This window comes from Urocitellus parryii, chromosome 4, assembly GCF_045843805.1.
Source record: "Urocitellus parryii isolate mUroPar1 chromosome 4, mUroPar1.hap1, whole genome shotgun sequence".
Lineage (NCBI taxonomy): Eukaryota > Metazoa > Chordata > Mammalia > Rodentia > Sciuridae > Urocitellus > Urocitellus parryii.
In genome coordinates, this window is record NC_135534.1 from 142,945,681 (window position 1) to 142,960,473 (window position 14,793).

At 37.6% G+C, this 14,793-nt stretch overlaps 1 protein-coding gene across 1 annotated transcript in view; it reads right to left on the reverse strand.

The window, feature by feature from the left end:
- Positions 1–14,793, reverse strand: part of Pip5k1b (phosphatidylinositol-4-phosphate 5-kinase type 1 beta) — a 285,611-nt gene that overhangs the window by 92,416 nt on the left and 178,402 nt on the right. The window contains exons 6-7 of the mRNA XM_026389267.2: positions 12,464–12,616; positions 6,620–6,919 (exon numbers count right to left, since the gene is read on the reverse strand). Coding sequence (XP_026245052.1) covers positions 6,620–6,919; positions 12,464–12,616 — 453 coding nt within the window. The remainder of the gene's footprint in view (positions 1–6,619; positions 6,920–12,463; positions 12,617–14,793) is intronic.

Below are 14,793 nucleotides of genomic sequence, written 5' to 3' on the forward strand. Positions count from 1 at the left end.
AGTTATTTGTTCACCAATTTAAAATGTCCTTCATCTAAATACTCTTATGTTATCAAAATAAATAATATTATAGGTAACAAAACTCAAAATATAATGCAAAATAGTGGAGCAAATCATTTACATCATGGAATTATAGTGTTTGTAAAATCTACTTTGAAAGATAGTGAATTCATCTGTACCTTCTATTGTAAAGAATCTCAAAGGTACAGAGTCAATGATATCCCTGTTCCCTTTTCATTTTATGGTAGAAGTCTAAGAATAAAATCTAATTCCTTATTGATAAAAGGAAAGAAGTTTAAACATCACCATTACTAAGAGATGTACATCTCTTATTATTTATGAAGTACTTTTTCCTTCCCAAGGATAGCTGGGAAGGCAATCAATATAAATACCAAAGGAAAAAATAAACCAAATTAGGTGCAAAAATTAACTCTAAACAAAAGTATAGCTGAAGGGTAAGCCCAAGCCATAATGATAAATTGAGGATCACATAAAATAACCCACACTGTAACTCATGCAAACATGCCCATAGCTGACAGAAATCTGTTCTATAAATTGAATGCTGCAAAAAGTTCTAGTATTCATTCATTGCTTTCATTTAATTCTGAGGACCTATTAATATTTATGGTAACAATGATTTGTGTAAAAAAATAAAATTGATTCCACACTATTCAAAAATTAATAACTTTGCTGCTCAACAAAAAATGATAATAAATGTAAAATAAGTCATTTAGGTCATTAATTATCAAGACTTTCTCTGATATGACTCCCACTTGAAGGATTAGGAAAAATTTGGACTATAAACACAAGTTCTCACTAATATACTTTGTCTCCATGTCATTCCTCCAGAGTTATCAAAAAATATTACAGGGTGTAATGATTTGTCAACTTAATTAAATGATATGGAATTTTAGATTTTTTGTAGATAAATCATATCAGGAGAAATAACCACAGTAAATTAAAAATGAATACTAAAATAGTTCATAATTGTTCTTCCAAAACTAATAAATAAAATTTCAATTCAAAAGAGTTTCATCATAATCAAATGTGTACTGAGTGTATACAGTAAGCTAAGAACTGCAGAGGCAGAAAGTGACAAGGAATGGGACATTTACAGTCTTGCTAGACAGAGAGTGTATATATACCTAAAGGAGACAGGGGCCAATATTAAATGACATCTAATGACCATTTATAACATTGCTTCCACGGGGAAGTCACTGAAATATAAATACACTTTTTCCCAAACAAATGACTCAATATGAGGACAGCAAGTACAGTTTTTCAGATAATCCCAAGTGAATCAAATGGAGATCAGCTGCTTTATTAAACCCTCAATGCCATATTTGGCAGGCATTACAGCAAAACTAAATACTTCCTTCCAAATAGGCAAGAGTTGAAAAACAGCTAGATACACAAAAGTCAGCCAAGACAGACTTCTTGGAGGTGTATTCTATCTTGTCTCTTTATCCTCAGACAGCTCATAATTCCTTTGTTCAAATACATTTTCCAAAAATCATTTACAAAGTACCTACTAAGCACCAAGATGTAAACAAAGACAGATTGAGGTGTGATCTTTAGGCTTAGGGATCTGCCTATGAAAGAATAACAGTGTATGAAATCTCACGAAAGAGGTAAGACTAGAATGCGCAGCATGGGGAACATACCATGGTGGTCGTGAAGGAAGAGATACCCGAGTCGTTCTGAAATGAGTAGCTGAGAGCGGTAGAAGAGGGGGAAAATGGTTGAGCAGAGTGAAACACGCAGAAAGGCCCATACTTTTGGAGTATGGCCAATAGATCAGAATAGCGATGCTCCAGGAGAGAGAAGGCTGAAGAAGGAAGCTGAAGGAAGCATCAGAAACCGTGGCAAGGACCAGATCAGGAAGTATCTTATTGTTCCAAGCTAAGAAGCCCAGCTTTAGCCCCAAGACAGTGGGGAACCTTGGCCAGGGAACTGCAAGAGGCTGGCTGTCTTCTGATCAGAGGGTCACTCTGGCATCAGTGGTGGGGATGAGTCGGAAAGCAACGACACTGAGGACCAGTGAAAAGGCCACTCAAAACTCCAGGTGATGAACAACCAGGGTCTCAGTAAAGGCCATAGCTATGCACACAGTGAAGAGGGGCGGGTCCACTAGTCATTTAGGAGAAGACGGATGGGAGTTGATGGTTTACTGCATTGGAAAAAGAGGGAGAGGAAGGAGAAAAGGGTACCTTTAGAGCACTCATTAGGGAAACTGGCTGCACCATGCTCATGTGGTCAGGAAGACGGGAAGAGGCAGAGGGTTGGGGGAAGATGACAGAACACCTGGGAAGAGCAGTTTTCAAACAGGATGTGCATCTCAGCTTGTCTGGAATCACAGGGAATGATTTGGATAAATCCTACTCCCTGTTTGTGATGGCAAGTGACCTTGATTGCCCTTGTACTTGCCATTGTTACCGCTCTTTCTCCTGAGTCAAGTTCACTTGTGACTGTGGATGGCCATCACAGCAGCAGACAGATAGAAGTGTTTGAAGACCAGGTGGAGGGGACAATTATTTATATCCATTTCCCCTAGGCACAGTGACTAGGAAGCATCAAAGTGGGGATGGGGGAGAACCCAAGATCAGGAACCTTCCTTTGAAAATATCCCATTGTTTGATGCCTGTTGGGAACTGGGCTCTGCAGCACTGAAGCATAAAACAAGATCAGTTTTCTGGAGTAGTTCTGCATTAGTGCTCTGTGTGAGGGTTGGCCAGGGATGGAGCACCACAAGGGCTGGCTTATACACAGCACCCACCAGTGGGTTGGAGAAGCCAGGTGAAGGCACCAGGGGGCTGTGGGGGGAAGATGGCACTCCTAGAGGGGTCTCACTAAGGGATGAGGCTGAGCAGTCATTTTTGATGCAGAGTTTAGAAACAGCAGCTCTGACGGGAATCAGGAGGCAGTCCAAGGAGAACAGGGAACATGAGCTGGCTCAGTGAGTCATGAGGGATCTTCTGGACAGCTCTCAGGCTCAGGGACAGGGAATCACAAGGTCTGAGACGTCAAGCCAGAATAAGAAAGAGGAGATGGAGGGTGGGCAGGAAGCAGGGGGAGGTCGGCAAGAGGTTAGGAAGCTTAACGTATCTGTCTGGGGAACAACAGAAAAGCTGGAGTCCAAAGGTCTGGGATTCTCGGATTTGCTACTTTTAAGCCCTTAAGAGGATGCTGGCACCCTCAAAAAGGGTCTTCTGACATTATTTGGCCACTTTTCTCTCCCCAACTATTAACTACTTCAACACCAAAGAACTATAGTTCTTAGAACATGTCAGGCTATTTCATGCCCAACTGACATTGTTCTCTCTTATAAATAGGCTTCTGTACTGCTCTGCTTACCTGGAGACTCCTCTCATGCTTCAAAATCCAGTTCTGATGTTACCTACTCGGATCCTTAGAATATAATTGTGTCACTGCATGCAATACACTGCAGGCAACTGATCAGAAACATGGAGGTCATTTGCCTCATGTTGGCACGTAGTCCAATTGTAATACTTGTCTGATAAGTGAATGAAAGGCTATACCCTGATATACGTTTAGCTCACCTTTCTCTTGCTGGCATGCTGACACAGTAATGCATTCCCTTGGTTGGTTTGGTTTCTGGAGTCTTAAGAGAATTTTTTTTTTTTTGGGGGGGTACCAGGATTGAACTAAAGGGCACTTAACCACTGAGCCACATCCCCAGCCCTTTTATATATTTTATTTCTTTTACTTTATGTATTTATTTAACTCGGGGTCTCACTGAGTTGATTAGAGCCTCACTAAGTTGCTGAGGATGGCTTTGAACTCACAATCCTCCTTCCTTTGTTTCCTAAGCCACTGGAATTACAAGTGTGTGCCACCACAACCAGCTCTTGGAGGAATTTTAATGGCACAGATTCCCAGTGTTTGGTGCCAGTAGCAGCCCCAGTCTCCCTGGATCCCTCAGCCCACTTCAGCTCAGTGCTGCAAAGTGAGGGCAATATCAGGGGGAGGGATGCTCTGGCAAGCCCAAACCATACCCCCTCTTCCAGCCATCCAGGGAGTTGACCCTTCAGAGGATTACTTGAAAAAAGGGGGATGACTGCTACTCCAGGATGTGGAATCTCAGCCCAGGGGGGACAGACATGAGGAAGGATGATGAACTCCAATGCTTCATGAATTACTGTATTGATGGGCTTTTTTTTTTTTTCTGGGTAGATAGTTCACAGCATTCATCAGGTGTGAAAAGTGATCCATGATTATTAAATAGTAAGACCCATCATTTTTGATTGCAGAATCATGTGTTGCTCAGTGCAGCTCTGCTCCCAGAACCAGCTGCTGACTTCTGATCACAGAGGGTTGGTTATGGACAAGCAGCATGAGGGACAGGAGTCAGGTTCCTGACAGCTCAGCATTTACACATTTCCATACTACAGGGAGAAAAGCCATTCTGAAGGTAAATGCCATGTGCAATTAAAAGAAGTTCCATGAGCTATGTCTTATACAAGATCAAATGCAACCAGTGAGAAAGAGTTAGCCTCAGGATACCTCTACACTGATCTTTATGTTCCTTAGAACAATAAATGTGCCAAAGAAATAAAACAGGCAAATCTCCAGGGTCTCATTACTGATTGAAAAGTCCTGTTTAACCTTGTTCTTTCAGTGTTGGGCTCAGGAAACACTATAAACAGACAAATCCTGAACAACAGCTCTTGCATTTGACCTCTCCCCCGCCCCCCGCCCCCCATGGAATCAAGTGATACTAGAAGAGAGCAGAAAAAGGCTTTTAGTATGAAAGGGGCAAGACACGCAGCACATGCACACGCGCGCGCGCGCGCGCGCGCACACACACACACACACACACACAGAGCAAATCTAAAAGTGGACAGGAATGGACTGAGCTCTGGGGAATTGAGGGTCACTTTTCACCCACATCCTGTAAGGATATAAAAAACACAGGAAAGAAAGTTTCTATTAAAATGTATGTGTGTGTGTGTGTGTGTGTGTGCATGTTGTTTTGTTTTTAAAGAAAAACATGAATTGCCCAGATATTTAAATGGCTCTTCTGGATATTTTTTTGTTTGTTTGTTTGTTTGCTTGATTCCCACTGTTCCTCTCTGACTTCTGAAAACAGAATAATAATAAAAAGATTTACATAGTGAATCTTTAAGTTTCAGCTAAGAGAACATGCTTTGTACCCAAACAGATGTAGATTCTGTCACTGACTTGCTAGAGAAAACTAGACAAGTTTCTCAACCTCTTTGAAGAATCTTCAGCAATGAAAATGGGAGCGTGACTTTAAGGGGTGGCTGGGAGAACTGCAATGTGCAGTAGGCAGTTTTAGGCTGCTGGCACACTGTGGCCTCCAATAAATAGTATCTGAATAATAGGAGCTGTGGCATAACAACTTCAGTGAAGAAACAATTCCAAGCACACTTTGTGTGTGTGTGTGTGTGTGTGTGTGTGTGTGTGTATTTATCATACAAGCCATAACAGGTAGAAAGGAAAAACTCCCAACAGTAGGACTGGGGTCCTTAGGAAGCCTTCTCTATATTAGATGGGGCGGTTGGAGAGTTTTGCTCACTTTCGCGTGAGCTTGGTCTGGCAGAGAAGTGTCCTCCTCTCCCTGCAACATCCTGGGCCACCTTCCCAGACTCATGAGAGGCCCCAAAAGCCACAACCCGGAAAACATACCAATACACCCCATATTTCTTAGTGGCCAGGCCTTGTTGGTTGTATCACTTCTCCAGAAAGCCTTGGTCAGCCCTGAGCCCCACTCCGCCTCATCATGGTTTCTGTCCACTCCCACTATGTGCCACTTATCTGAGTGGCCTGCACGGTCCTCCCACCTTGATCTGGGCCAGGAAATTATATTTCCGAGGGTTTATTAATTAAGTGGCAACCATCCTTCAGAAGCTACTAGGATTGCATTTCTAGCCCCCACCCCAAAGAACTTTGACCTAATTTTGCCATGTCAGAAAAGCTTTCTCAAGGTTTTGGTCTTTCCTCTTTTTCTTTTTCCTCAGAGCATTAAAAGCTGGGGAATTCCCCCTTACTTTTGACAGTCACTCAGGTTAAGCTTGCAAAAATTGGTCTTTGCCCTGATTGACAAGTGTCATTCCTGATCACCTCTTATTCAGACCTCAGAAATGACTCCAGCAAATATGCTGCACACATCATGGTTCTGCATTCACACTGGATCTCCAAGGAGCCATCCATTAATCTCACTAAGTACATTTTCTTTAAGCTTGCCTCTTCATTCAAGATTTGTACATGGCTTTTCTTGCTGGTCACTGCATTAGACCTAAATTTCATTTCTTCCTAGTTAAACGACCTTCCCCACAGGGGAGGAAGAAAAGAAAATAAAACAAAGCTTTCTTCTTTCATTTTGATCAAAGAAAGCTGACTTAGCTCACTATGAAAATCAACAGAGATGTGAGTTAAAAGACTCAACGTGAATCTCTTATCATCTGCCATTTCCTTCAATATCAGAAGCAGGAATCAGCACCAGGATTGGGCAAGTTGGGATTCCACATGTCCATCATGGACATTCCCTATTTCTATGCTTTCGGTAAGTGGCAGCCCAAAGTTACATGACCACAGGCGACTTTTCCAAGGAGATCACAGCAATGAGCTTCCTTACCCGGCAGTCTCTCTGGAGTGTTTTCATGAGTGCGTTGTACGTTTCTGTATCAAAATATAACCCTTCGTGCATGTCTTGCAGGAAATCTAAATCCTTAAACGTGGGGTTGGATTTCTCTCTCTCTTTCCGGGATGCTCTTCGCTTGTAGGTGGAGCCTTTCAAGTCGTAGGTGAAGTGCATCCTCATGGAGCGGGGCAAGACATTGTTCATCACCACAATCCTGATGTTGATCCCCCCCGACTGCATGCAATAGAGTCCATAGAATTTTGGCAAAAGAGTCCTTGGATTCTGGTTTAGATTCTAGAAACAGAAAAGTGAAAAGAATATTTATAAGTTCCCATTTTATAATGCTCCATTAAAGAAAGGTGTGTTTTCATGCGAATATAACTGAAAATGGAAAGTGATGATCTTTACCAATATCCATTGCTAAAACTTCATTGTTTTTCATTTATTTCTTAAGTCTGCTTATAGAAATAGCAGCTGTGCCATTCTAAACTCAGAGCAGTAAAAGTGGCTGAATTAAAAATGGACATAATGTCCTAAATTAGTTCCAACTAAATACAGGCAAAAAATTGATGGGTACTAGGTAGGAATGACTATTCTAAGGTGGCTAAAGAGAAAATTAATCACTGGGGTGTAAGAAACGAACATTTTAAATCTTAATAGCTCCTCCAAAACTGTCTTGCCAAATGGTGAGGCCAATTTACAACCACACTGTGTAAGATGACACATTTTCCACCACATTTACCAGTACTGAATATAATGGAACCCTAATATCTTTATAAGCATGGTTGGTAAAAATTGGAAACTTGTCTTAAAAAATTAAATACCACTGATTATTATAGAAATTTAATATTTTGATGTATTTTTAGCTGCCATAAGATAATTTTGAATTAATAGCCTTTTGCTCATTTTTTCTGGATTTTTTTTTGGGGGGTTACTGTTGAAGTTCTTGATACATTTTGGATTTCTATTGTTTTCTTCTACTATATGGTATAAATATTTTCTCCTATTGTCTTTTTTATTATCATAAAATAAAGAATATATACCTATTTTATGGTTTCTTTTTTATTAGTTCATTTTAGTCATATATAATATCAGGGTTTATTTTTACATAGTTATACAAGCATGGGATATAATTTGCCCTAAATAAGTCCCCAATACTTTCCCTTTCCATCCCTACTTCCATCCCCTTCTTTCCCCTTCCTTTACTTAACTGATCTTTCTTCTAGTTATTTATAGTTCTTTTTTTTAACTGAGCGACTTATAGATATACATGCAGGTGGGATTCATTGTGGTATACTCATATATGTACACAGGAAAGCCTGGTCAGACTCATTCCATTATTCTTCCCTTTTCCTGTCCCTCCTGCCTCCCTCTTAGTTCCCTTCTTCTACTCCACTGATCTTTCTTCTAATTTCATGGAATCTCCCCCTACTTTTCATTTTCTTTTTCCCCTCTTATTTTGGCCTGATTTCCACATATCAGAGAGAACATCATTTGACCTTGACTTTCTCGGTCTGGCTTATTCTACTCTGCATCATGTTCTCCAATCTATCCATTTACTGGCAAATGCCGTAATTTCATTCTTCTTTATGACTGAGTAATACTTCATTGTGCATATGTATCACATTTTATTCATTCTGTTGTTGACAGACACCTACGTTGGTTCCATAGCTTGGCTATTGTGAATTGTACTGCTATAAACATTATAAACATTGATGTGGCTGCATCTTTACAGTAGGCTGATTTTAGGTCTTCTGGATATATACTGAAGAGTGAGACAGTTTGGTCATGAAGTGGTTCCATTCATAGCTTTTTGAGGAATCTCCATACTGTTTTTCAGGGTGTTTGCATTAATTTCCAGACCGACCAACAATGTGTGAGTATACCTTTTCCCCTACCATCCTTGCCAATATTTATAATTACTTGTGTTCTTGATAATTGCCCTTCTGACTGGAGTGAGATTAAATCTCAGTATAGTTTTAATTTACATTTCCCTGATTGCTAGAGATTTTGAACATTTTTTCATATACTTGTTGGCATTTGTATTTCTTCTTTTGAGAAATTTTTGTTTTGTTCTTTTGCCCATTAATTGGGTTGTTCCTTTGGCTTTAAGTTTTTTTGAGTTCTTTATATATTCTGGATATTAATCCCCTACTTAAGGAGAAGGTAGCAAAGATCGTCTATTCTGTAGACTCTCTCTTCATGCTCTTAATTGTTTCCTTTATTTTGCAGAAGATTTTTAATTTGATGCAATTCTACTTATTGATTTTTAGTTTTAATTTTTATACTTAAGTCTTATTAAGGAGGTCAATGCCCATGCCAATATGTTGGAGCATCGAGTCTATATTTTCTTCTAGCAGTTGCAGAGTTTCTGATCTAATTCCTAGATCTTTGATCCACATTGAGTTGACTTTTGTGAGGAATGAGAAGAAGGGGGTCAAGTTTCGTTCTTCTACATATGGATTTCCAGTTTTTCCAGCACCATTTGTTAAAAAGGGTATCTTTTCTCCAGCAAATATTTCTGGCACCTTTGTGGACTATCAGATGACTGTTTTTGATGTACTTTAAAAGTAGGTAAGGAATTAAAATAGCTTCTTAAAGGGCATATGATAAAAAGTTGCCCTGCTGTCTCTGATTCTGCTCCTTCCAGTTTCCAACATTTGAGAAAATTACTATTCTAGCTTTCTTTATATCATTCCAGAAATATTCTGTGTGCTTACATTAATTCTATGTCTGTTATTTTTGTTATATTGATGTTTTGCTCTTTGATGTAGTCAAGTTTATGTATTAATTTTCTAAGCTTTTTTTTATTTTCGCTTAACAGACCATTTTTACACCCTAAGGCTATAAACTTCTATTTTCTTCCCAATTTTTAATAGCTTTGGTCATTACATTTGGTCTTTGCTCCACATGGGATGAATTTTGTATGTGTTCAAAGATCTGAGAGAAGGAATGTAATTCTTTTCTCAAAGTGGACAGCCATTTATTGAACAGTGTGACCCTTTTCCAATTGAGTGTAAGTTTCTTCTGTGTCAATACAGTAAGTCAAAGACACATGGGTCTATTTCTGGACACTTCATGGAATCTATTGACCCATTTGCCTTGAACTGTGGTTATACCACATCTTTAACATTACTCACAGCCTTATAGATTTTTGATGTGTGTTATAGCAGGCCCATCATTTTTCTTTTTCTTTTCTTGAAAAATGTTTTGTTAATTCTTAGAAACTTTCCATCCAATTGTTCATTTATAAACATTTTTTTCCTTAAAATTATACCTGCTTTCTTTTTCAAATGAATCAACTTTGTTAAGTTCTGGGGAATTTCTGATTGGAGTAGATTAGAATTATAAATTGATTTGGAGGTAAGAGAAATCTTTACAATAATAAATTCAGGATTAGCTGTATATCTCTTCATTATGGCAGATCTTTTATATGTCCTTAAAATACTTTTGTAGCTTTATTCATATTGGTTTTGTGTATTTGAGTTTTTATAAACTCAAGTATTTTAGAGTTCTTCTCTTTATAACAAAAATTATTTCTGAATAGATTATAGTTCATATGTTATGCCTATTAAAGCTTGTTTTCCCAATCACAATTATAGTATGTTTTAATTTATTTACATATTTATTTTTAAAAATAATGTTCATTATAAATTATTGTCATCATGAACAGGATCTCCTTCCTTCCTTTATATTATCCAGCTTTATATCATCTATATAATAGAATACAATGGGTTTTTATATACTTATCTTATATCCTGCAAATGTGCATGACTCCTATTACCCCTAGAAATTTCTGGCTTGTTTTGAAGTTCTGCTCATTTTCAACTCTGATATTTACAAAGAACAGAGATTATTCTTTTCTTCTATTTCAGTGACTTTAAAGAAGTCATTGCCAGAATTTTGAGCAAATGTATAAGGACGGACGACTGTCGGAGAACATCCTTGTCTTCTATTATTTGTAGAAAGGAACCTGCTTTTCTCTAAGAGATTGTAATATGAACTCTTAGAGACATGTACAATATTATTGTGTGTTCATCTATTTACTTATTATGTTACAAAACTTCCCTGCCAATTTTAAGATTTTTATGTAATATGTTGACTTTTGGGACTCTTAAGTTTTCCTTAACATCTATTTGGTTAATCACATGATGTTCACATTTTTTCTTGTCAACAGATGAATTATATTGCTTGTTGTATATTACTTTTATGATGGGGATAAAACCATTTGTTCAGCTAAATTTTAAGGTTTCATTTAATTTTAATTAAAATTCAATGGTCACATATGGCTAATGGTGTTTATATATTAGATAATATAGTTCTAAAATAAGGGAATAGTATATCTAAGCTTAGAATTACTATAGAAGTTTAAGATTTGCTCATTTAGTAGGTTATCAAAGAGTGTGGTCAGTTTGATAATTTTTTAATTTATTTTTTAGGTGTAGTTGGACACAATATCTTTATTTATATATTTGTATGTGGTACTGAGGATTGAATCCAAGGCCTTGCACATGCTAGGTGAGTGCTCTACTGCTGAGCTACAATCCCAGCCACCAGTTTGATTATTTTAAAATACATCTAAAGGCATATGCATCAAATATTAGTAATATGCATCTGTGGCAAAGGAATATACTTATATTTTTTTTCTTTTCTGTATTTTTCTATTTTCTCTTAAGGAATAAAAGAAAAGAAATTACTTGTTCAGGATCAAAACCCTTAAAAATCTGCATCCTGTCCACAATAACTTTTATTTAGAATTTTGATTTCTGTAATTCCAAAAGAGATTAATTCACTGTATTTCAAGCCATCTCTAGCAGATTTTGGAATTACAATAATATTTTTGCAAGCAAATGAGCTGTGTAGCATCTCATCCATTTTGTTTCGAAACAAAGAAGACAGTTATTGCCTCTCAGAGCAAGTGAATGGCAGAACTAGGCTTCTGACGTCAATTGTCTTCATCTAGCCATTCCAATCACAGGAATTTAATGACTGGCATTAAAGTACAATGAAATCAGAGGTCTGAAAAAGACGGAAATACTTAGAAAAAGTGTTTATTCTTCTCAAAATTAGGCCAAATGTCTATCAAATCCATCTGGGCAAAGTCATTGTTCATTTGTTACTAAAATGTTTCAAGAAAGTAATTTTTTCATGTTCTATGTTTAACTATGTGATCTTAAATTCTGAAGTGTAGCAGCTAAGAATAGTTAATACAGAGCAGTTGCTGGGGCATACTATAGGGGTTAAAATGTAGTTTCTGTTTGTACAGTCCCAGCTCTGTAGCTCTCTAACTGAATGACCCTTGCCATATCACCAATTTATCTTTGCCTCAATGACCTCATCTATAGAAAGGTGACAGATATGATGCCCAAGTTGCTATGAAGATTAAATGAATTAATGACCCCCAAACACTTAACACACTATGTAATACATGAATGTTAGCCGTTCATATTACTACTGTTTGATGGGTTCAGATCTTGCAAGTGCATAGCTTCCTGTATCTTCCTTTATCACCATGACTATGCAAGGTAGGTACCATTCCTCACTGACTGAAAGAACCAAGGCTCATTCATGGTCACACAGTTAGTAGATGGCTAGGCTGGAACTGGAGCCCAGGACTGTGAGCTTCAACAACTATGCTCCACTACACAGTTCTAGTTCACTTTAACAAAGTTGATTGAATGAATGTGTTAGCATAATCTAAATGCAAAATAAAGTTCACCAAAGAGAAAGAAGCATGCCAAGGAGTGACTGAAACAACAACAACAACAATAACAACAAAAACTGTTGAGGAAATAATGAAACCTAAAACAGAAGTTTTAATTTTATGCAGTTGCTTACCATGTAATAGCCTGGCAGTAGCTTCTGAAGGAACTCAGCTTCTTTATGCTGAACTGTTTTGATGATAAATTCATCATCACTAGTCACAAAAAACAAGGATCCACTGGCTCCAGGGTTAGACAGCTCTATTAGAGGTTCACTGCAGATGGAATACTAAAACAGTAAAAAAAAGTAAATAAATAACATTTAATTAATTGATCAATTTTTCTTGTGTGTGTGTGTGTGTGTGGTACTGTGGATTCAACCATGCAGGCCAGGCAGGTGCTCAGTACCAGCAAGCTACATCCCCAGTCCTAAGTAAACATTTAAAAATATATACTTAAGTATATGATGCTTTCAAGGAGACAATTACAGTATTATGTATCTTTACCTTTTTGAAACAGAAAATTTTCTTCATGAGCTTTAAAAGGAGGCTCCAATTATACTGAGAAGGCTCTTAGGGAGATTTTTTTTCCATTTTTAAAATTTATTCTTAAGTTTTAGGTGGACACAATATCTTTATTTTACTTTTATGTGGTGCTGAGGATCAAACCCAGTGCTGCGTGCATGCTAGGCAAGCGCTCTACCACTGAGCCACAACCCCAGCTCCTTTTCCATATTTTTTATTGGTGCATTATAGTTACACATAATGCTAGGAATTGTTGTTAAATATTCATACATATTCATTCATAGTGAATATTCATATTTAATATAATCAATTTTGGTCCATATCATTCCTCAGTTTTTCCCCTCCTGCACTTCCTACCTTCCCTTGGTCCCTTCTCCTCTCCTCTACTGATCTCCCTTCAATTTTCATGAGATCCTCTTCTGGGGAGATTTATAAAGATTTATGGGATTATTTATTTTAATATTTCTATGATGGGAAACAGACATGCTTTCCCCAACACCCATTATCACATGGTAGAATCATGAATTAAACTAGCAATATAGGCCAAGGTGCTTTGTTCTCAGCAGGTGCCCATAAAATAACAGCTGAAGGTGTGACCCATACCATGTACTTATCACTTCAACATCAACACCTCTTCTCTTTTCCCTATTCTCTCAGGGTTTCATCAAGGGGATGGCTCCAACATCTGTGTCTCTAGCTCAAGTCTCTCTCCAGGGCTCTAGACCTGTTTATCTAACATTTCAATAGACACTGTGAATCTCACTCCAAAATGCTACAACCCAGCAGAGAAGTCAAGTGGTTACTAAGTTCAGTGTTGGATTGGCTGATAATGCACATTATTGACATAAGAAATACTGTGGTGGGGGGAAAGAAAAAGGAAACGAGGCTCACCCAGGTGTGAAATTGAGACCAACCTGGCAAAATACAGGGACTGAAATTTTGATTGATACAAAGTATATATTTATGTGATTTATATACAATGTGATGTTTCGACAATGTATACATTCTAGAATGACCAATCAGGCTAGTTAACATATTCATCACCTTGCATATTTATTGTTGTTTTGTAGTGAGAACATTTAAAATCCACATTTGTAGCAATTTAAAAATACACAATGCATCTTTATTAACTATGGTCACCTTACTCTGCAGTAGATTGCCAAATTTTATTCCTGTTGTCAAACTGAAACTATTTCCTTTGACCAACATTCACCCTTTTCCTGCCCACCTGCTCCTGGTAACCATCATTCTATTCTCTGCTTCTGAGTATGACATTTAAAAAATTTCCCTTATAAGTGGATCATGGTCTTTCTGGATCTGGCTTATTTCACTTAGCATAACATTCATGTAGTTGTAAATGACAGAATTTCATTCTTTTAAAAGGCTGAATAGTACTTTCTGTGTACATACACCACATTTTCTTCTTCCATTCATGCATCATCCTTGGCTGATTCTACATCTTGGCTATTAGTACTGCAAAATGCACATATACGTGCAGACATTGGGATACAGACATATCTTCAAAATACTGATTTCAGTTCCTTTGGGTAGATATCAGTAGTGGGACTGCTGGATCATATGGGTAGAACTGCCATATTGTTTTCCACAAGGGCTGTGTTAATTTGCATCAGGATACAAGGGTCCTCTTTCCTCCGCATTCTTGTCAATATTTGTTAGCTTTCATCTTTGTGATGATAGCCATTCTAACAGGTGTGAAGTGATATCCTATTCAGGTTTTAATTTGACTAATGACTAGTGACGTTGAGTAGATGTTGAGCATTTTTAATATATCTGGCTATCTGTATATCTTTTTTTTTGAGAAATGTTCTTGACCCATTTTTTAATAGGGTAATTAGTTTTCTTATATGGACTATTTTGAGGTCCTTGTATATTTTGGATATGAGCCCCTTATCTGATGTGTGATTTGCAAATACATTCTCTT